Source organism: Schistosoma haematobium, chromosome 3, assembly GCF_000699445.3.
Source record: "Schistosoma haematobium chromosome 3, whole genome shotgun sequence".
Taxonomy (NCBI): domain Eukaryota; kingdom Metazoa; phylum Platyhelminthes; class Trematoda; order Strigeidida; family Schistosomatidae; genus Schistosoma; species Schistosoma haematobium.
In genome coordinates, this window is record NC_067198.1 from 33,261,849 (window position 1) to 33,286,476 (window position 24,628).

A 24,628-nucleotide genomic window follows, 5' to 3' on the forward strand; every position below is an offset into this window, starting at 1 on the left:
TTGTACAACAAAGACTAACTTCAGGAGAGCTTCTGTTATACTCCGGCCATGAAGAAGAAGATGCCCCACATACACAAGGAATTGCATTGATGCTATCAAAACAAGCACAAAAAGCATTTATAGGATGGGAATCTCATGGACCTAGGATCATCAAAGCGTCCTTCAAAACAAAGAAAGAGGGCATTTCAATGAACATCATCCAATGCTATGCGCCTACCAACGACCACAATGAAGACGCTAAAGATCGATTCCACGATAGGCTGCAGTCAATCGTTGAAAAGTGACCAACAAAGGACTTTACCATTCTGATGGGAGACCTAAGTGCCAAGGTTGGAATGGACAACACCGGATATGAAGATACCATGGGACGACATGGACTTGGAGAAAGGAACGAAAATGGTGAGAGATTTGCAAACCTATGTGCCTTCAATAAACTGGTCAATGGCGATACTATATTCTCACATGAACACATATACAAAGTCAACTGTATTTCAGCGGAACACACTACACAGAACCGATTCGACCATATCTGCATCAACAAAACGTTCAGGATGACGATGAAGGGTGTGGGAATCAAGAGAGGAGCTGATATAGCATCAGATCATCACTTGCTGGTCGCCAAGATGAAATCGAAACTAAAAAATACACTGGACAACAAGGCGGACAGCATCACAAAAGTTTAATACGGCTTTTCTTCGGGATACTGACAAACTCAGTGAATTCAAGATAGTCCTCAGCAATAGGTTCCAGGCCTTTCACGATCTACTCAGTGGAGAGGGAACTACTATGGAGAGCAACTGGAAGGGGATCAGAGAAGCAATCGCTTCAACATGTCATGAGGTCCTGAGCCACAAGAAGTGCCATCACAAGGAATGAATCACTGTTGATACACTGGATAAGATTCAAGAAAGGAGGAACAAGAAGGCAGCAATCAATACCAGTCGAACAAGAGCAGAGAAATCCAAGGCAAAAGCTGAATACACAGAAGTAAACAAACAGGTGAAGAGGAGCATCTGAACCAACAAACGTAAATATGTGGAAGACCTAGCAATGACGGCGGAAAAGGCTGCAAGAGAAGGAAACATGAGACAACTGTATGACATAACAAAGAAACTCTCTGGAAATCGCCGCAAACCAGAACGACCAGTGAAAAGCAAGGAAGGCGAGGTAATCACCAACATTGAAGAGCAAGAAAACAGGTGGGTAGAACACTTCAAATAACTCTTGAATCAACCAACCCCACTGAACCCACCCAATATCGAAGCAGCACCCACGGACCTCCCAATCAATGTTGACCGACCAACAACTGAAGAAATCAGCATGGCCATCAGACAAACCAAGAGTGGCAAAGCAGCAGGACCAGACAACATTCCAGCAAAGGCACTGAAAGCGGACTTAGCGGCAACTGCAAGGACACTCCACATTCTCTTCAATAAGATTTGGGATGAGGAACAAGTACCAACAGACTGGAACGAAGGGCATCTGATCGAAATACTAAAGAAGGGCGATCTCAGCAAATGTGAGAGCTAAAAGGCACCACTCTTCTTTCAATACCAGGAAAAGTCTTCAACAAAATATTGTTAAACAGAATGAACGACTGCGTAGACGCCCAACTTCGAGACCGACAGGCAGGATTCCGTAATGATAGATCGTGTACAGACCAAATAGCAACTCTACGGATCATTGTGGAACAATCAATTGAATGTAATTCCTCACTGTGCATCAACTTCATTGACTAGGAGAAAGCATTTGACAGCGTGAACAGGACAACACTATAGGGGCTTCTTCGACACTACGGAATGCCTCAGAAGACAGTCACTATCATACTGAATTCTTATGATGGATTAAACTGCAAAATCGTGCATGGAGGACAGTTGACAAATTCGTTCGAAGTAAAGACCGGTGTCAGGCCAGGTTGCTCACTCTCACCCTTTCTCTTTCTCCTGGTGATCGATTGAATCATGAAAACATCAACATCTGAGGGGAAGCATGGGATACAGTGGACATCTAGGATGCAGTTGGACGATCTAGACTTCGCAGATGATCTGACCCTTCTATCCCAAACGCAACAACAAATGCAGGAGAAGACGACCAGTGTAGCAGCAGCCTTAGCAGCAGCCTCAGCAGCAATAGGTCTCAATATACACAAAAGGAAAAGCAAGATTCTCCGACACAACACAGCATGCGCCAATCCAGTCACAATTGACGGAGAAGATTTGGAAGATGTAAAAACCTTTACATATCTGGGCAGCATCATTGATGAACACGATGGATCTGATGCAGATGTGAAGGCGCGGATCGGCAAAGCAATAGCAGCATGTTTACAACTGATGAACATCTGGAACTCAAAGCAATTGTCAACCAAAACCAAGGTCAGTATTTTCAATACAAATGTCAGGACAATTCTACTGTATGGTGCAGAAACCTGGAGAACTACGAAAGTCATCATCCAGAAGATACAAGTGTTTATTAACAGTTGTCTACGCAAAATACTTCGGATCCGTTGGCCGGACACTATTAGCAACAACCTACTGTGGGAGAGGACAAACCAGATCCCAGCGGAGGAAGAAATCGGGAAGAAGCGCTGGAAGTGGACAGGACACACATTGGGGGAAGTACCCAACTGTATCACAAGGCAAGCCCTCAGATTTAATTCTCAAGGTCGAAGGTGGTGGAGAGAAAGGCCAAAGACACATTTCGTCGAGAAATGGAAACAGACATGAGAAAAATAAACAAAAATTGAATAGAACTGGAAAGGGAGGTCCAGGACAGAGTGGGTTGGAGAATGCTGGTCTGCGGCCTATGCTCCATTAGGAGTAACAGGCGTAAGTAATTGAGTAAGTAATATAAGGTAACATTTAGCAGGGACCACGCCTGCAAGGCCGAGTTATGCCATCCTATCAACACGAAATAATTCAATTCATTGTTCCCGCCTTCTCCATCATTGAGTTTTCCACCGCGTTAAATGCTGAACGTCTATTTTCCCAAGTGTCTCCCGTTCAACCTTGGGGATTCTTTGATTAGGGCTCAATGCCATTACAATCTAACAGAAAAAACACGCTGAAAGCTCTCTCGCAGCATTTTGTTAGACAGTTATGTCGTTTATTTTTTCCTCTCTCTGTAGTGTAGTTTTATCTTTATTCATATCTCTTTCAAGTGCAATTTACGTCCTTCAATCTTCCTCGTCCGAGCTTTTATTATGTGACCATGGTAAAAGACCTACCCTTTGTTACTTAATTTTTCTGTTGCATGTTGTCGGACTATTGTCGGTAAGGTCGTATTCGACTAAACTCAAAGTCACGGAGTGGTTAAGATTGTGACTATTAACGCGAAAACTCAACTTCGAAAATGGTTTGTTACCTCTTGAACCAAGATTCAGATGTGACAGCAGCATCAGAATCAAAGTGAAACTCGCTCACAGAGTTTGTCAGTGATTCGGTAGTCCAGTACATTAGTTTGAACACCTGTACTACAGTTTCTTGATATGACAACATTTGTGCCATCGTTTCGATCGTTTTCAGTCGTCACGCCTGAGATTATTTTGCTGCTGCAAAGTATATTTAAGCTGATCTGCCCAAACGGACATTCTACATTTTTGTTTGACAAAGTCATTATCTCCCGAAACTGTCGTCACAGGCGATGTCCAATATTTGAAACCGATACATGGTGTTCCACTCGCTAATTCCTCGACTCACTACTTCAGCTGCTACACGGATTGTCCTCATATGCATTTGCCCGTGTGTGTGGATAGAAGTATCAGGTCATCTTTGACGCTCAAATCGTCTAGTTGCATCTGAGCTCTCCATTGTATTCAATGCTTTCCTTCAGATGTGTAGGCCTTCATAATCTATCCACCCGCCAGAAGAAAGGAGGGGGGAATGGGCGGACTTGTCCGGCTCTGGTCCTCACTTCGAATGCATCTATGGGTTGTCCTCCATGCACTTAATTAGGACTTTCATGGCATCACTCCAAACTATGCACAAACACTTAATCTAACGTCATATCTTACTGCAATAATAATTTTTTTCTTGATTATTTTCTATTTCATTTTTGTTACTAATTTGACGATACATACATAGTTGTTTATTCTTGTTCTGTCTTCATATACACGCCTATTAAACTGTTCGCTTATTTCACGTCTCTTTTATTTCTATTGCTTTATTTTCTCTCTTTCCTTCTCTAAACTCAATTCACTATTCTTCTCAGTTACACATAACCTGATTTAACATTATTATTCCATTTTCATTATAGCTTCTCTTTTTCAAATATGGCAAATGTTATGCTAACATTATTGCATTTTCGATGAAACCCGAAATGGTTTCTTCACAACACTTATGTACCCATAAGATGTTTGCGAATAATAATAACACATGACTTCTCAGTGTAGTCTGTCGTATGAATTCCGTATGATTTTTACGATTTTCTCAGGTACATCATGATGTCGAAGAATTTTTCGTAAGGTTTTCCTATCTACGCTGTTCGATGCCTCAACATAATCAGGGAAGTTGATGTATGATGACGAGTTTCTTCAATGGATTGTTCAAGATGGTCCATAGTGTCGCGATTTGGTCTGTGTACGACCAGTCTTTACGTAATCCAGCCTGTTGACTTCGAAGTTGGGCGTCTACTGGGTCTTTCATACAGTTCAGAAACACTGTTCAAAGCTTTTTCTGGTACCGTTAGTAGTGTGACGACTCTGTAGTTCTCACATTCGCTCTGCTCATTCTTTGATATATTGATGAGAAATCCTTACTTCCGGTACTTTAGCACTTGTTTTTCCTCCTGAGCCTTCCATAATGGAACGTGGAGTATGTTTCCGGTGACTTTTGTGTCTGACTTCTATTCATATTAAATATATTGTTCTATCTCCGGCCTAAATGTTTCCTCCATCACATATAGGCAGTTGTTACGATACGACGATCCAGCGTAAAGAATGATATGAATTCCACGAAATATATCATATATTAGACAGTGAAATCGTGGAAAATCTACAATTTTAAGGTTAGGTCCATCATTGGAGCAGTACTAATAACGGAGTAGACTATAATTCTACAGATCTATCTGGTTCTCCGTGGTGTGATCCGGTGAGATCCATGAAGCTTTGTGAACGCATATGTGACGGAATATTGGGCCGCCTATAATCAATTTGCTGAACGCACAGTGGTTTGTGTATCTCTCCCAGTCCGTATCCGGTGTTGTCGATTTAGACTTTGGCGTTTAGGTCTCCCATCCGGATGGCGAGATCCTTTCTTGAGCACCTCACTGTGATTGATTTCAGCATCTTGTAGAACTGATCGTTATCGTCGTCAGTGATGTCATTGGTGGGTGCATAACATTGGATAGCATTAATTGTAATCCCCTCATTTGTTGTGAAGTATGCTTTAATGACCCTGGGTCCATGAGCTTCTCATCTTATAAGCGCATTACGTGCTTCTTTGGACAGCATTAGATCAACTCACTGAGTGTGTAGAGCATTCTCCCTTCGCGGCTAACGTTTACTGCCCAGCTTGTGTCCATTGGTTTTCGCTGATTCCGAGAACCGCCAACTTGTATTTACAAAACTATTTGACTGATCCTTACGGTCTACCACATTGTATGGACGTTCGATGTACCTATATTAATTGTTACTCTGATTATTGGAAGGGACATCGACCTCGTGACTTCCGAAGAATCTCGGCTTTCACCATGAAGCGTCATAACTTTTCTAGAAAAAGATCACTGAACTCCGAAGACGGAATTCAAATGGTTAGCGCCTTTTAACAAGTTTTTTCTACGGGATGAAGTGGCTGATCCCACAGCGTACTCTCCCTCTTTACTCGGTTTTGAAACTCGAAGTATTCTTAAAGAGTTACTTGCGTAGTTAGTTGCGAACTGATTGGAAAACAATTCAATATTAACTATCCCTACAAAACAATCTTCCCATAACACTCGATTTATCGCATAATTTTTTCTCACACTGAGACCCACCAAACATACTGCCTGTCAAGAGACATGTACGGTCGAAGAAGTGCAACTGAGCTTTAATCAAACCATCCTGCAGTCAAGTCAATGAGTGTCAAGCAGTCCACTGATCTTCGTTTAGGTCACGAACAACTAACACGCATAGGTAATTTGTTCGCCATGGACTGGAATATGCAGCAGTGATCAAAATCTGTTCCTTGTACCCATTCTTACTAACAAACTTTTGTTATAACGTCGTTTTGTGTTGCATGGTCATCAAAGCAGCCATCAGGCTTGCTTACGAAGAAAGGGTAATCCACGTTTTGTACTAGACACGAGGTGTGACTTTGACGTTAGTTGGTTGGTCACACCATCCACGTTCAACTGGAGTAGGCTCCCAGTTATTTGGTGCAGGTCAACCACGTTGGTGAACCGCAAATCCTAAAACCCTGAGACAAATTCACTCAACCGAGCGACAAAACGTACAGTTCAACAAACAACCAAGCTGACTAGGGTTGGTACAGTTGGGTGGCTAGACTATCACCCACCGACACTGTCAAGTACATGGAGCCGTATCGAAACAACAGTATATTAATTGGTCTATACAAGTTCATGGAGAAGATATTAGATAAATTGCAATGCACACATTTACGGGTATTGAATACGTATAACTACTAGCTCAGAGAAATTTAAATATTTTCATTTTACTTTGTTGAAGATATAAAAATTTTTCTTAGAGCGAAAATAGACGAAAATTTAACCTATTCACGTGTTCTTGTTCGTTGAGACAATATTGGATATCGGATTTATCTGACTGAACTTTACGACTGCTGCGTTACCGCGATGGAATTAATGTGGTGAAGCAGTCAGTTTCATACGTCTACATGCAAGGAGATAAAACTGCTCGAAATTGTAAAATGTCACTTGGGTTTACATATTTTTAGACGGAATATAAAGTAGCCGTAATCTTAGGCAATATAGTGGGTTGACTTAACGAATATTTAGTGAGTAACAATGGGCGGTGTGACTATAATTTATGGACGACCTTTGAGCAACGTTCGAGTGACCTTGGGAGTGTCCACTTGACAACTATGACTAAATGAGGGTTATAAACCAGTGTGCGGAGTTAGAATTATGATTTACAGTTGATGATTAGGTTTATGAATTGGATTTAGGGTTTTCATAATGAACTGACCTCAGCTATAATGCAAAAACTCTATTTAGCCAAATAGGTTACTGGATTTCGCTCTAAAATCCGGGGCCTGCTATAAATTAAAGTCTCACCACGGTTAATAGGCTATTTAATCACCTCGCAATAGATTATCTCAACACCAAGATGGATTTTTCGGTGTTTCTATTTTGTCGATGTGAAATTACTTTCTTTGCGACATTGGTGTCGTAAGCATAAGGCTCTTATGCTTGACTGACGGGAGATATTTGGTTTTGCCTTTCTTGTTTGCAGACAACACAAAGGTTCGGGTGATATTAGATAGTAATGCTAGTTATCTTGGTCTCTAGGCTGATATGGATGAGTAACCCTGTTTTTACTGAGGGGGGTGTTTGGAGATCAGTCCCAAATAGGATGAAGCGCGCGTTTTGTGTTCCACGGTTAGCCGCTGTCCAAGTCTGCTTATGTTGCTTGTGACTGTATGGCAATAGTGGGTAGTTTGCGAATGAGGCACACATGCCAAAGGAGATTGTTTAGTTGCAGTCCTTATCATCAGTCGTAGGATCCAAACAACCAATACAAATGAATTAAAATTCGCCCCAGTGACTAACCGGACTTAGTAGCTTAGCGGATAACGCAATAACAGGCGGTACTAGGTTCAAGTGCTGGAGATAACATCAACCCTGTAATGCATATATAACTAGCTAACGAGTCCTAAATAGGATGCATCGCGCGTCCTGAATTCCATTGCCAGACACCATTTAACTCTGATGATAACGTAAGTTACGTATCAACCAGATTTATAAAATAGGCTCTAAATTATACTGTTTATTTAAATGCTATTGATATTACCTGACTTCCCGAAAAAATAAGATGAACCAAGGTTCTTACCTGCGATTTTTATTATCCAAACATATATCTGCTGCTCAAAGACTGATGTTGATACATTAATTCATGCATACGTAGACTGCTACACAAGTTAGTACTGGGAATCACGCATTTAATTATCTGTTTTTACATATTCATATGTTAAATTCATTATATTTCGCTTCTATCGCGTTTCCTACCATCATCAACTGTGTTGACTTTGTTTACCAAATATGATTTGCCTTTTATTAAAGGGTCTGTGTATCCTTGTCAATCATTGTCGTCAGTCGTTAAACCTTATATTAGTTTAAATCGTGAATAGCACTTTTCTGAAACTTCATAATGGCGGTCTTGGGTGAAGAGTGGTTTGCTGTTGGAGACATTTATTTCAGGTACTTGTTGATTTGATTTTTATTGTATTGTAGAAAGCTTCATCTTTACGATATGCCGTGGGGTATGGGATTTTCAATATCACAATTCAAGACATCGATTTGTCAGTATTCTGGTTATATCGGTAGGGATATTTTTACCAGTAGTTTAAGTTCACTTAGCAATGTATTTGGATGGCCAAGCGGGAGCGAAACCTATACTTCAAATATATACATCATCAGGCAAACTCGTTTCCCAAAGTGTTGTGAGTTGATTTTAACTTTATTTGTTAGTTCGGAATTGAATGTGTAAATTTATCTTTTAATTAACATGACAATTAATACTCAGTGTCCCGCAATACTTTCTGTTTGAGATCTTATGGTTAGAAGAAAGTTATTCACACTGTAGCAAATCCAGAAGAAGATAATGTTACAATCCTAAATTTGTACACTAAGACCTAGGTATGGATTCAAAATAACTAGTACCAACTGAAAACATTGAAAAAAGAGCCCAGGACAGAGTTGTTTTGAGAATTCTGGTCAGTGGCCTATGTTCACGTGTGGGGTAACAGGCGTAGGCAAGAAATGGGTTTATATTTTTTATGTGACCGTAGAGATGGCCGTGTTTTTAACTGCATATGAGAGCGTTGAACAGTGTTTTTTGATTTGAAATCAAACAAATTACGACAATAGTTGTGTCATGAAGTTCTCTGAAATTCGCCTGTTTGTATAAGCCATTAAACATCAATTACAAGATGGAACATAACTATCATTGAAGGGATTACTTGAATATTACTCCTTATAGTGAAGCCCTTATGTAGACTTTGATCGTTTATTGTTTGACGTACTTGTGTCCATATTTTTAAACATACAGAAGAGACGTATATCGAGGTAAATTTGCCATTTTTGAAGTTAATATGCACATCAAGTGTACTTATGAGGAAAAACTATCCGGACGAGTTTTATATTAACTTCCTAGCGTGCTTCAAACTAGCCTGTGCACAATTACCAACTTTGACTGGCGGAAAGAGGCTAAAAGAAGTAAACTACGTACGAATTGTTCGTTAAAATGGCTTGCCCAAAAAGCTATAATATTGGATTTTTGTTTTAAAAAAAGCTATATCTAATATATTATTTTCATATAGTTTTTAGATATTAGTTCGAAATTACTGACTAAATCGAGACATTGGTTAATGTGTAGATTTCAAAAGTAAAAGAAGTCTGTTTGATGTGCTAGATTTCAAAGCCCCTTAACTAAAGTGTTTTAAGTTTCACTTCACGGGACCACTTAGTATGTTGACTTATGCACTCTGATTAAATACGATAACCCCATTTGGCTTTGTAAATTGGAGCTTTATTTCTTTTGTCTTCATCAGTACAAAAAGACACTTGGTAATTATCGATAGAACACTGAACTATTTTCGTGGAGTTTGGAATCTGCCCCTGATAGAGCTGAGTATATCTTTATGAAAGTCATGAACTAATGCATATCTGTTACAAGTCGTACATTTATTAAGCTAAATGAAATCCATTTTCACAATATGTAAGAAGATTTGTTGATTACCATTGTTGAGAACAATTTGAGAAACCCTTGTTGAGATGGTAGATCGGCAGGTAGTGATAATATGTCTGTCTTTCCGTGCCAAAATAATTCCCGGCCGTATTGTAAGCTAGAGTAATTGAAAGTAGTTAAGTTGTCATATTTGTTGATGTTTGATTTTCTGGAAACAGTGATGTAATTAAAAAGTTTTCATTGTTATCACATTTAATAGAAACTGAATCATTGTCACTTGTCCAACTTCTTATCTAGATTTACTTTTCGACATTGAATTCATTCCATAATATGAAAAAATTAAACTTCCTTTTTTTCAGTGGAAAGATGCACCTGGTATATTGCTTGGTTGGACTTTGTCAGAGGATTTATTAGTTATCCAAAAAACAGGATTCACTATCATATTAGATCATCAGGGCAAGTTTGTTCGACGTTTTAGTATGGGACCTGAAGCTGAAGAAAGAGAAATAATTAGTGCTAAGCTTTTTACCATTGATTATGTAAGTCTTGCCGTATTGATACTATTAGTATGAATTAGTTATTGTTCTCATTTGAAATTTCCGAATCCAGATTTAATAGATGTGCCACGAACTTCTTAATTACTGAATTTTCTGTGAAACAGCGTAACTGTATTTAATAGAAACAATGTATAGTTAATAGGTTGACAGTTTCTGAATACAATTGTATTAGTGAGCTGTTTTTAGAAATTTTAAATGTCCTACAGTAATTTCATACGTCAAATAGCTCAATATTATATTATAGGGTATAATTACCGAATTGCTAGCTAGAGTTTTGAGAATCATAGACAGGATTTCCATCGCATTATAGCTTGATATAATCTTCAGTTTGCCATAAAACAGCATCAACGAATGTTATCAACCTTTGGCGAAAAGTTATAAAAGGTCAGCTTATTTTATAAATCCTTCCTAAACCAATCAACACTCAGGGATTGAGCTTGGTAATTTCAAAACACAATAAACTATTGGACTGGATGCACTAAGTCGTTTCCATCAGGACTGCTTAATTTCTGTGTAAATATGTCATAGCTATGTTAGTAGGTGTGACAATTTTTGAGTCTCAACCCATTTTACCAGATATGCAACTGCTTTGTTTGATCAGAAATTTCTGAACATATAAAAAAGAATTGTGTATTCAAACACCACCGAAACAAGTTATGGAGTATTGTTTCCTCTTAACTTATCGGATCTCGAAAGAAGAATCTTTGTGAGTACTGGTTTACTGAGAACGAAAATTATCAACATTCTAAAGCCTCTTACAACTAACATTGACCACCCACAAAGGGTTCCTCTTTTTTTATCTTCCCTTATTTAATTTAGACCAAAGCTAAAAAGTTAGTGTACCTCTAATTTTAACCAGTTTCTGAAACTTTTTATATGCTTCAAACGGTGTGCATAATGGACTTCTAAGGGTGTGAAAATTATAGCCCAACCATCTATGAGCGCGAAATATTGCTAATATTTGCCTGTTACGTTTTTGGCATGTCCAACGCTTTGTCTTTATTAAAGTCAAGTGGTGCCTTCAAATTAGCTATTTGACTTTACCTTCGCTCACTATTTCATAGTCGTAATTAATAATAATTGATTCATGTTATTATATATATATATAGAACTTGCTGCTTTCAGTATTAATGTAGGACATCTTTTTTTTAGAATACAGGAATAGCTGTTCTTACCGGTGGAAACCACATATATGTAACTACCAGTATCGAAACTCCACGTATGCGACGCCTTGTAGAATTACCTGGACCAGTAAAGTCTTTGTCACATTGGACTATTGTCACAACACCTCTTGAAACTGGAACACCTGATTCTTTTCGAAGCCCATGGGTGATGTTTTCAAACAAAAAGAATTTGTACCGAGCTGACTTTGGAACAGTTGAAGGTGTAAGTACTTCCAAGCTTTGAATTGTCTCAAACCTCGCAGTGAATCAGAAAGGGAGCTATTAGTTGTGATGCGTAGGATTACAAAAATAGAAATTATTAAATTATTTTATTACTCCCATGCACGATGCAGGATTTCAATGAATACATATTTGTTTAAACATAGTCTGAACCTGTGTTTCCTTCAAATTTATCGACCATCGTTTGATATTCATTACTTTCCTAATCCCTGTGTGTAATATTAGTCTTATCTGTTATTTCTGCACCAGTCAATATCAGTCACATTCAATAAAGCGATTATCATTACTACTTTACTCAGGAATCTGCTTGGTACTTGCTTCTTTTTGGAGTTTACTCTCATCAGAATGTCAACTTATTTTACAATAAATGCTCCTTTTCCTTATATTATAGATGTGAATATTAAACTTTGTGACCTTAGTTTACCGTCAATAACTTCGTCTAGCATGACTTCAAGATACTCGTCGGTCTATATTCTGGAATGCTATGCTTCTCAAGTGCACACTGTCCACTATTATTTAATAAAACTAAATTAGTTTCTCATTCACCAACCATTTTCCCCACTTGTGTTTTTTATCACTTAACGTAGTTTCTATCGATAAGTAAATTAAAATCAGTTGTTTTATTTTTATCAAACTCCTAAATCATTTAAATATAAGTCCCCCTTGTACGATAGAGATGGATTTTAGCAGCCTGAATAATTAGAAGTTAATGTCGGTTGCTGACAAAATAGTATCTATTTTAAAAAAAAACACAACTGTTTTCTACGTCATCTGTTGCTGCGTGTACCCACTAAACAGTCAGTTAATCATAATAAACGTAGAGCCTGGCACAAATATACAGTAATCTAAGACGCTCTATCACGTTGAGGCAGCGAGATGAAGGCAACAAGACGAATTGTGAAAGGCATAATGAAGGATATGAATCGAAAGAAGACAAAAGGAGGAGTAATGATGAACGGATTATGGAGCTTAAGATCTAGAAAGTTAGAGGAAATTCATCTGCGCCATTGTCATTGTTTCTAAGCGATGTCATCCAATGTGCCCAGCAACTGATCGTAGTTGTTGTGCATAGCCCAGTCAGGCAGTCTGCATCTACCAGCATGGTTCAGATCAGTAGCCAGTGTCCTCGTGAACTGATGCCAAGCCTTAGTTTGACCACCCTTACTTTTTTTCCAACTTACATCTACACCAGCTAATATCACGCGTCGAGGTAAGCCATGGCTAGACATGTGCAACACGTTCCAATCACCTCAGATGATGGGAATTCAACATACTAAACAATGTTTTATTCATGAGGTTTTCCTCAAATATATATATATTTTTCTCTACTATCCAGATTGATTTGTCAAAGCTTACTAGGTCAACTGGTTCTGATATTTACTTATTGTCTATATCTTTGAATATGCAATTTGTTGCAATTTATTTAACCAATGGTGAATTGTTAATTACCAATACACGATTTACTGAATTACATTCACATATTGACTTGACCCAACGTATATCAGTTATGTTGGTGAATAATAATAATTCAGCTAATCAAAAATTCAATCATCCTAAAACGATGCTTTGGTTAACTAATTCAGCTGTTGTGCTTCAATGGAATAATTTAATTGCTATTATAAGTACACAGTCAGATATTTATGAAACATTTTATGCTGATGATATATTCTTAGCACAAGAGGTAAGTAATATATCTTATTTGTGTGTGTGTGTGGACAATATGTGTTTCAATTGACGAGGCTATATTCAATGTTTATTGATTAGCATAGATTTTTTTAGTACTATTAACAACAATACGATTTTCAGTAATAGATTAATTAAGCACCTTAATATCTGCTCGGTACGTATTGATACTTCCGACAGTTGAATGAGTAATCTTAAGATTATTCATTTATAGTGTTGATGAGTTTGGTCTCTCTTTATACAAACCAATTCATAAAGGTTAAATATCGTGAAATGATGAGAGGTATTTCAAGAATACATATCACATTTCTTGTTTTCTTTCTCAGTCTATTATTCATTACTTCATAACACTAGTAGTTAGTTATCTCATTGTTGATATTATAGCCTGAATTGTGATCAGTCTTTATTGGTATATCCACCATATCCTGGCGCTCCATCCAGGCTATCTGAACTCAGTGAATAACCTGTTGGGTGATTAAAGCAACGGTTGTTGTGTAAACAGCAACACTGGAGTAAAAGTACATCCAGCTGACTAGCCCAAAGTGGAATGAAAACTACTCCTTACCACAATTCGAAATATAGCTACTTTAGTTCTAGTCATAATTCTGCAATTTTCAAATAAATTTATTTTTTCATCCCATATTAGAATAGTATTCATGATAAATTTTATTACCAGTGACTGAAAAATAGTTTCATCTTTTACTAGATGTTTCATTATCCGAGGAAATGTGGTTGATTGTGTTGCATCGAAAACTAGATATCAATGGAATGTTTATTTGGTGAAATGAATTAGTTATCAGTCCATTGTATTGTGAAGGAATCAGTTACCATATTACACATTGGTAAAGTATCCAACATTGGGATAAAAACAAAATCCTCCCCAATTCTCCGACTTCTATCAGCTCTTCTAGATGATAGTAATGTTTTATGAAAGCTGTTTTTTTTTAAACAAAGTCCTCTCAATATCATTCAAACTAAATTTCGATTGATGTTGAAATATTCCAATTCTCATCATGTTTTTCCTGTCTTATTTTTCTTTATTAACAAACGTACACACATATTGTATCATTAGATTGATGGAATTCGCATTCTATCACCTACATCACACGAATTATTACAACGTGTACCATCCCCATTAGAATCACTTGGACGTATTGGAGCATCGTGTCCAGCCACATGGTTATTGTCTGCAAGTAAGAGTTTAAAAATCAATTGTGGACGTACTAATGATTATTTATTGCCTATTAAACAACCTAATCAAATGATTGATGCAATATCACATTGTATTGAAGCAGCATGTCATGCAACTGTTGATCCTATTTGTCAACAAGAACTACTGGAATCTGCTCATTTAGGTCGAGGATTATTATCAGCTATGATGAATACTACTCCTAATGCTACTATTTCTTCTACCACTGTTACTAACAATAACAATACAGTTCATTATTCAGTTGAGGCTAAATTGAAAGAACTGTGAGTTTGTTTGTTTTGTGCACATAATTACTCAGTTAAAGAATTTCTTTTGTTTAAGATAATTCAGTAGGTTATACAAATACTGTATTTTAAAAAAATATGATGGAATAATTTATCAGCGATTGTGATTTTTTGAGCTTTATGGTTTAATCGTGAGGCTTTCATTGCCTTCCTCGACATTATTATCTAATTCAAAATGATGTAAGCTTTTGAAATTCCTTAACGACTAGCAGCTTGTTTTTTAAAAAAAAATTGAATATGATTAATTGCTCCTGATAATTGTGCTGATACAGTGTCTACATAAAATCATTTCGATAGTTTTTCCCCTTTAGATCTTATTGTGGATTCTGGTTTTGTTTATCATTTTCCGGATTGGTTGGTAAATTGAGTCCCATACTAGGATGAAATAGCCGTCCAATAATTCTGGGTTTCCAATGGTGGTTTAACATTGACCGGTTCATGATTTCAATAAAACTCAGCAATCTCCACAACTCTATACTGAAATTGAGTTATCCTCAATACCACTAGTTTCTCGCTCCTACTCCTTATTCTTACCTAAAAAATGTATCGGAGACTTTATAGAATGATTGCATAAATCCACTGAATATTTTAGTGTTACTGAAATTCCCCATGAAATTCAACAGTCGATCGTAGAAGAGTATTTGTTTTGTGTGATTTTAGCATACTATAAAATCGCTGGAGAATAGTTTTAATAAACCTTGTTTCATTTTTTTATTTGTCCTGCTTTGATGAGCTTGTTTGTGATCTTAAATATAAAGTTGTCGACATTTTGATTGGATTTCTTGGTGATGACTAATACATACTTTTATTCTTAAGCAATTTAACTTTATTAACGTAGTCGTCTTTGTAAATATCTATTGTGGTGTATCCTTTATCAACTGCAATCGTAACTATGTCCATCCTATTTCTGATATTTTTTAGCGCTTTATACTCTTCTGTGGTTAGTTGACTGGCGTTTTCTTCCGTTTAGCCAGAGGTACCACCATCTTATTTCCACAAATCCTTATAGTTGATATTCAATGGTTGACTGCAGTACACAGAGGAATTCTAGTTTTGAAGATTTTTCTGTTTTGCATTTCAACTTTTAACGTAGATATTTTACTGAGGTTATTTTGAGAAACGGATATCATAAGCGTATGTTTTTCTTGTTGGTGGATTCAAAATTTTGATTAGATTGTCTTTGAAGGTGTTTATTCTCTATTTTTTGTGTTATTTTACTTGATTTCTCAATCGCGATTGTCAAATTTTTAGAGTATTCCGGTTTCTATGTTCCCTCAAGCTTTTCCTTTTGCCCATGGTATTTAACAATCTTTTGATAGGTATGGATTATCATTAGTCGTACAATTTGATTTCCACCTTGTTGTTCGGTCATTCTGCTGAAGTGTAACATCGATTGTATGGCACGTAACACAGCCACTTTCGTTGGTACAGGTTCACAACGTCATAAACAGACTTACCATCATCAGTTATACTTGACACCTCATCACAACATTTCGCACTTGGTTGCTCCATATCATTTAGTCAGTGGTAGAAAGACATATGATCAAATACATGACTTAAATCAATCTTCTCATTCTTAGTGGTCAAGTTCCAACCTAGAGTACCCCACCGAAAACTGTTGTGGATTATATTTTCCTTCTGATTGGCGGTAGGATATATTCCCGACACTGTTGAAGCTGTAAGTTCGTAAATGACTTATTCTAATCTATTAAGTTATCCATGACTCATTCAATAGTTTTATTTTACTCCTAAGCCTTAACTGTGTCTAGCTAATGTGGTTCGACAGCATATTAATAATGTATTCCAATACTTTAAGTTTGCTAATTTTACATAAAAATTAAGTAGTTACTTTTCGGTTCCTTTTGCATCATAATTTTATTGTTTCTTATAGCGCGGATCATGCTGCAAAGGTTTGTCAAACTTTGCGTTTGTTAAATAGCTTAGCTGTTCCATGGTTAGGTATTGCACTAACGTGGCGTCAGTTTCGTGAATTAGGACCAAACAAATTGTTTGAACGTTTATTGATGCGCCGTCATTACCCAATGGCGATTGAACTTGTTCGAATCCATCAAAAACATAAATGGCCAATAAGCATTCTAGAAGAAAGTCAAAGCAATTATGGGACATGCACATTTACTCGTTTACTTGCTCATTGGGCATGCAATAGTTCTATAACATCTTCAGGAGCAGCTACATTGATATCAGAACGGGTAGCAGCTATTGTGGATAAATTATTCAACAATTCATCAGAGAGCAAATCTAAGTCTAGTAATCATCATGCCAACTATTACAGTACCTCTATTCCTCATTTGGACTTCGCTGATGTAGCTAGTCAAGTTATTTCAGCTGGTCGAGAAACAGTTGCGGAGCAAATATTAGAATATGAGCCACGCGCTTGGCGTCAGGTACCATTACTTTTAAAATTATCTCGTTATAATCGTGCATTAGTTCGAGCAGTAGAGACTGGAAATCCTGAACTAATTACGACAGTTGTGGTAGCATTGCAAGAGCAAAGTAAATTACCACCGGCAGATCTTGCAATGGTACTTCGTCGGCATCCAATAGCTCTGGCCATATATCAAGAGACATTAGAACAAGCTGATCATTCTAAATCTGGTTCTGAAAATTCAACAAAAGCTGCTCTTTTAAATTTTGATCATGAAAATGATCATGCTTCAGAAGCTAAAAAAATTGTTCTCTCAGCCTATCAAGAAAATGTAAGTTGTTCTCTTCTTTTATTTTCTACTTTTCACTCATTTTAAAATATTTGGTTTCCGTGAAGTTAAGTAATCCTTTTTCCAAGTCTCAGACTTCTATGTATGGTTGGAACCACTTAAGCTACTTCTGTTAACCTTCATCACAGGCAATACAGACTGACTCCAAAGAGTGCCTTTATTTGGTGATCTAAGAAGAGTTTTTAGTTCCGTCTTGGTTATTTTGACGTACAATAGGTTATCATTTCAGTTCATTAACAAAAGTTGTATCCATTAGTGATATTCACTATCATCTCAACTTTATGACCAATGCTGTTTTAAAGAACAATTCAATTATCGATGGTTGAGATTGAAAGTAAGCTAATGAATTCCAGTCTATCAAACTTTGAATACACCAATTTCTACGTTTATTTTAATAAAGGTGTTTGAGTATCCCTTGTTAGAGTGATAGTTTAATAGTTTAAGCATTCATTTTCCAAGCAGTAGGTTGGAAACTTGTAATCCATTTAGCATATTTTGATTTGGCCATTCGAGCAGTATTATCAGCTTTCACATTTAAAGTGTGCCTCAAAAGTCATGTACTATTCTTAATAAGTCAGTCTCATGTAACATTGCTTACTTACGCCTGTTACTTCCAATAAAGCATAGGCCGCCGACCAGCATTACTTTGATAAAATAATAATGGTAGTAATAATAATCATTATAATATAATTGCTACAGTTTGTATACTCTTAAATCTTATGATCGAACAATTGATTTTAATTAATTGTAGAGTTTAGCTTCACGATTGACATTATTACAAAATGCTGAAGAGATTTATCGTCAATCAAAGAATGATTTTATGGCTCAGGTAAGCATATGAGTTAAAAAGTTACTTGTATCTGTGGTAAGAAGGTCAGTAGTGATAATGATAATAATACAGTGAAAAGCCAAATATAGAGAAAATACATGAAAAAGAACAAATGAAAACTCAAAATTTAGAGTAAAGTGAAAAATAAGTACAATTTTGGCTAACATTTATCACTCTAAGCAACAATGCAAGCATGTTCGGCATGCGATTCTTCCCCTCGAAATGCAAAATGTTACTTCAGGATTGGGTTGCATTGACACCCGAACTAATGATAGGGAGTGAAGTAATTGAGCGTGTCGATCGCTTCACTTATCTTGGAAGTCTCATCAGCCCTTGTGGTCTGGTGTGTGACGAAATCTCAGCACGGATACAGAAGGCTCGACTAGGTTTTACCAACTTGCATCATTTATGGCGTAGGCGAGATATCCGTCTATCAACCAAAGGACGGGTTTACTGCGCAGCAGTTCGTTCCGTCCTACTTTATGGCAGTGAAACATGGCCGGTAGGAGTAGAGAATATTCGTAGGTTACTAGTATTTGATCATAAGTGTCTTCGAAATATTGCTCGTATATCTTGGGACCATCGAGTAAGTAATGCAGTTGTTAGGAAACGGGTACTAGGTAAGGATGGCAAATCAATTGATGAAGTAGTGAAACCTCATCAGTTGAGATGGCTGGGACACGTGTTACGTATGCCCAACCACCGACTGCCCCGACGTGCGATGTTCAGTGGTATAGGAGTAGGTTGGAAGAAAGCTAGGGGCGGCCAGATCAAAACATGGCACAAGTCCATGAAGTCACTGACAAGTGAACTGAGTCATGTCGGTAGGTGTAGACTGCCTGGTTGGGGACCGCGAGATGATAGCAACCGATGGTTAGAGACCCTGAATGACATGGCTCAAAATCGTTTGTAATGGTGCAGGTGTATGCACTCTTTGTGTTCTCCCAAATTCTAATCTTCTGAATTCTTCATGTCCATTTCTTTTTTCTCTTTTCAAATTTATTTCACTGTATTATACTCCTTGAATAACATCTTCAAACCCTAATCTTCCCGATTACTGCTTATACTACCTCTACCACTATGAGATTTGAATCGACCACTGCATCTCTGTGCTAATGTGGTGTGGCAAATCGAACTGATGTACGTACGTACGAAGTTCTACGTTGTTACTGACTGACTGACTAACATTTATCACCATGAATTACAATCATTACATGAACCTCTTATCCAAGAAGTCTCCATGTTATCATCTTTCATGTGTTCATACTTGTTGAGCATAATAGATGTCATTTACGAAATATCATGATATTTCCATCCCTAACTACTTCGTATATTTGCTTGAAGAGAGATATTAGAGGAGTGATTTAAGTTTTACACCAATTTATATAAATAGTAATATTAGCAAATATTGATTTGAAACATAAATAGGGCATTTACCATACAAAGATAAATAAATAACCTTCAAATATGTATGATAATACATGGTACCATTCCAGATAACTCGTGGAACTATTTCATGACGAGAAAACAGGAAATACTCTGGTAAAACATTTTGACAACAATAATTAGGATATAGTTTACGATATATAATACGAGAAATATATATCTTCTGTTTATTTTTAAGTCAATAACTGGGAACTAACCGATGTGCTTGGTTTAGTGTAACTGCATAATGTGTAGTGTAATACATCACCAACTTCTGGATATCATTAACATGAACTGTTCAAGTTTGTTTTTGAAATAATAGACTAGTCATCAGTATTATTGTGTATAAATTTAAAATATGCTTTCTACGCGTCAACATTCACCGTCTGTGTAGTACCATTCCGGATCCATTTAAATTCCATCCCATTAAGTTATTTATGTTTTCACACTCATTAAATTTACTGAAATATTAAATAGAGATTATAACTATTCGGATTTCGTTTCTGCTTTTCTCTGTGTCAGCAATGTAACGCACAAGTTCGTCTATTGAAATTTCAAAGTAAACTTGAGAAACAAGAAATATCTGCTCCTGTCTTCGAAATTAAATCCATACCCGGCTCTAATCGTATATTACCCGAGGTAGTACAGTCTGGTAGTATAAATGAGAAGCTTTGGGTTGGTCAGTCGCTAAACACAACACTCAGTCGTTTGTTAGCTTCCGGGCAATCCGAACGTCAAGCAGATCAATTACGCAGAGAATTTAGAGTTTCAGAAAAACGTTTCGCTTTTCTTCGTGTTGTTGGTATGGCAATCAATAATGCATCTTGGTTAGAAATGGATAAAATGATTCGAGCAAAAAAACCACCGGTTAATGTTGAGGTACCCAATAAAAGCCTTAATAATTGTTTTCTAATGATTATGCTTTGTTGTGTTATAATCTCCACTATTTTGTTTCTCAGTGAAAGCACTCAAAAATATCCTAGTTGGGAGTTTTAAGTATGCTAATATTCGCGTTTAGTTTTTTATTTTCTATTAGCACCATAAGATTAGACAAGATTATATTTCTTAATACTGAATAATCAATAAATTGTAATTATCTCAGCCCTGCATTAGATTAATGTGTGGATCGAATAGCTCAATCGTAAAGTTTTAGGTCGTGAATTTTGATGATATGGGTGTGAATCCCACAGGAAACACCAGTTCCTTCAAGATTGGAATTACACCTTAATACCGAGCGCCAACTAGAACGAAACATATATCCAGGGTTTTCTGCCGACTACATCAAACTACCGAATACCGGTTATTTTTTATTTATTTAAATGTTCATCGAATCCATTGTACATCACAGTTCTCTTATCTAATTGACGTTTAGATCAGTGTTAGTAGATTCTTAGTAAAAGATAACAGCTGACAATACATCAGTATTTAGTTGAGGTAGTTTTGTGGAGGTTAAACTCATTTGTTAGTTGGGTACCATTGGAAACTGGAGGGCATTTGACTCCTTAGCAATGTACAACCAAGCACCCGCTCGAGATCGAAACCAGGACCTGCAGGTCTCGCGGCAAACGCTTAAGCATTAGTACCACTGGGTACAATCTCATTTCCAATCAGTTCGCGATATAGCGCGACGATCATCCAATACCATTAGCGACAACTGTGTTACTTTCGACATGTTTGAACTGTACCATTCAAGACTTCACAGTAGAATTTGATTAATATATTGAAATCACCAGTAAGCTGACTATTACAGTTTGGTTGAGTGATTTTATGGGGATTAATTGTATTTGTAGATTGTATTCCTCACTCAAATATAATAAAGTTGTCAGACAACAGGCTTGCTTTTTTAATATAGGATCAAGATATGGCATAATGAGGAATTTGAATTTTTAACAAAAATATGGTAGTTATCGAGAGCTTATTAAATGTTAGTTAAGCAAAAATGGTTAATAAAAGTTTCCACAGAATAAGCTAGATCAATGCAAACTAAACACTATAAATTTTAATTTCCTAGACTATAATGAATGAAATAAGTCACTTGACCAATTGGAATACACACAAGTAGGGTTTCGCACTCCTAATTGAAATGGTCTGTTCAATCCTAAATCGGATTCTATATTTAACAGAAAGAAAAAGCAGCTTTTATTATTTATATCACATAATATGTCACATTAATTTTCAATTAAGTATTCGTATCTTCTACTTCATTCTTAGTTTGTTTGAAACGGTAAAAAGCAACAATTAGAGCAATGACTTGACGTGATCATCATTCAGTGACTTATGGGTTCTTACCTCCCCTTAATCTAACTATATTCGGTTCCACGCAGATATTCTATAACTACTGGCTACCGCATTGCAAAAATAATTGGTACTCAAAACTTAATCAATAAGTTAATAGAAAGTTTTATTTTAAATTTTAAGCCATACTTCTTTAGTCGCAATAAATTCTTATTATTTTTATTATACAAAAAGATATTAATCAAAATTTGTATCGACGGCAATCGTATAGACGAAGCGATAAAACTAATTTCTAAACTTCCACCTGAACGAACAGTCCGTTTCTGGGTAATGACTGGGTAAGCAATTTGTTTTTGTTTTTTTTGTTAATCACAGTACTATAGAATCATTGATTCTAACCAATTATAGCTATGACAATATTAAAAATAATCAATAATTTTACGGGACTGAAAGATCTTCGTTGTCTATTTACATTGTTCTTAGTAGTGTATAAATAAGAGAGAACAAAAAGTAATTACAATAATAAAAGTGAAATACTGACTTTGTTCTCTAATTTATAAAATTTCATAAAGTTATCTACTAGAAGGAAAAAGTCCAGTGCTGCTTGATTTTCAATGTTATCTCAAACAACATTAATCTGTAATAAATACAACCTACAAAATATATAGTAGTCATGATTAAGTCTCGTAAAAATTTATTTCAACAATTTAAGATCTATGGAATTAAGTTGGTTTTTTTTTAAACAGGAACGTTCCGTTTTGTTTATTCATCTCATAACTTTTTATTTTACGTACAACTGTTCACATGTTATAGTCTATAGACTTCACATGAGTTTATGCACACAGTAAGAAAAAAAACATACACAGGTTACATCTTAAAAGATTGAAATGATACTCCAAATATCTTCTTGCGCAAAACAATCAAAAGTAGGACTGAATATTCACAGTTTTAGCTGATTAATTTGCTTTCAGTGAATGGAATTGATGTATTTTTTTTTTGGGGGGGGGTATATCTGGTAAGATACTTTATCTTAATGAAATCATTTAAGAATATTGCATTTTACTTCGATTACTTAAAAAGGAGAATCGAAGAAGCCATTCAAGTAGCGGTTCGCGAGAAATCAGAATATGATTTATTGTATATTCAGCGTGAAGTTGGAAAAACCAACAAAGAATTATATGATCGGATTACTAATCTACGAGCACAAATTCAGTGATGATTTATATTTTAACACATAAATAACTGGAATTTCTCTGAAACGATGTTAGTTTTATCTACGTCTAATCTTTGTTTTTTTTGAAAGAACAAACCTATCTATTTTTTATCCTTTATGATTTACTTCATCAAACTTGTAAATACCGACTTGTGATCGATTGATTTTTTCTATTGAACTTCTTTCTTCTATTGTACACACTGATTGTGCCATTTTTTTGCTTAATAGTAAAACCTCTCATAATCCTTATCTGAACATTTGATTTTGTAAACAAAATACTACTGTTACAACAAAATTATTTCCAGTTATTATTTAGTTACACTTGTAGGAGGGGAGACAATAGAGGTATTTATCTGGTTAATCGAAATAAGTCTTTTTCTTTTAATTGCGTAGATTGATTTCATCAGTATGAAATCAGTGACTAACAAGATTCGAATTGAAGTTGTTGAGTGAAGTGACATTTTCTTTCAATTAGCTCTACACTAATATATGGATTTTACAACTGAGAATAAAGTCAATTCATTGAAATCACAAGCCGATCAAAGATAATCAACCACTCAAAACCCGGAAGCATTAAATGGTCGTTTCATCTTATGGGACTTTTCAGCAGTACGTATCCAGGACGAAAAACCGTGTCAGGTGTGAGGAAGATACTCTTCGAAAGTAATGGAAGATGGTCGCACTCTACGTAGACTGACTGAATTTAGAACTGCACATCACTGTATCCCGACTCAGCGTTCGCGCACGAGATTGAACGTTCTGGTTCGATCCTCGATTGTCGAGTTGTGAATGTTCACGGCTGAGGAGTCTCATACTGAAACGTAAAGATCGTTCGGTTCTTCCACGTTCTCAATGGTTGTTTAACTTCGGTCAGTTAGTGACTACAATGAAATTCAACAATTTCTACAACCCTATGTTGACAATAAAATCAATACTAAATGAATGGTGATGCATCAGTTTAGCAATGTGTCTCAATATTTTCTCCTAAGATAGTAATCATATGGTAATTTCAGAGATTCAAAATAATATAATCGGTTAATCATAACAACTCATTACGTAAGAATAGAAATTGAGTGCGAAATTAAACAATGTTCAATGTTATTTGTAAATTTAATGATACGTACTAAGTTAAATGTGTGCAAAGGGAATTAAGTAATCAGATTATTAAAATAAATTACCTATGGATAAAATTAGTAAT

General features: G+C 36.3%; 1 protein-coding gene across 2 annotated transcripts; it reads left to right on the plus strand.

Annotated features, from left to right (window-relative positions):
- Positions 1 to 6,756: 6,756 nt before the first annotated feature.
- On the plus strand, positions 6,757 to 23,794 carry VPS16_1 (Vacuolar protein sorting-associated protein 16). 2 transcript variants are annotated; one of them, XM_035730377.2, is made up of 13 exons: positions 6,757 to 6,852; positions 8,230 to 8,367; positions 8,401 to 8,489; positions 8,527 to 8,609; positions 10,216 to 10,395; positions 11,566 to 11,799; positions 13,153 to 13,497; positions 14,572 to 14,972; positions 16,885 to 17,710; positions 18,480 to 18,557; positions 20,505 to 20,861; positions 22,452 to 22,555; positions 23,298 to 23,794. In XM_035730377.2, exons 2-13 carry the CDS (start codon positions 8,318 to 8,320, stop codon positions 23,431 to 23,433), a joined length of 2,883 nt encoding a protein of 960 aa, XP_035585672.1. In that variant the 5' UTR covers positions 6,757 to 6,852; positions 8,230 to 8,317; the 3' UTR covers positions 23,434 to 23,794. The 2 variants fall into 2 exon arrangements, with proteins under 2 accessions (XP_035585672.1, XP_051069663.1); XM_051213666.1 differs by having other exon boundaries at positions 6,757 to 8,367; positions 11,566 to 13,497; positions 16,313 to 18,557.
- The last annotated feature ends 834 nt before the right edge of the window (positions 23,795 to 24,628 follow it).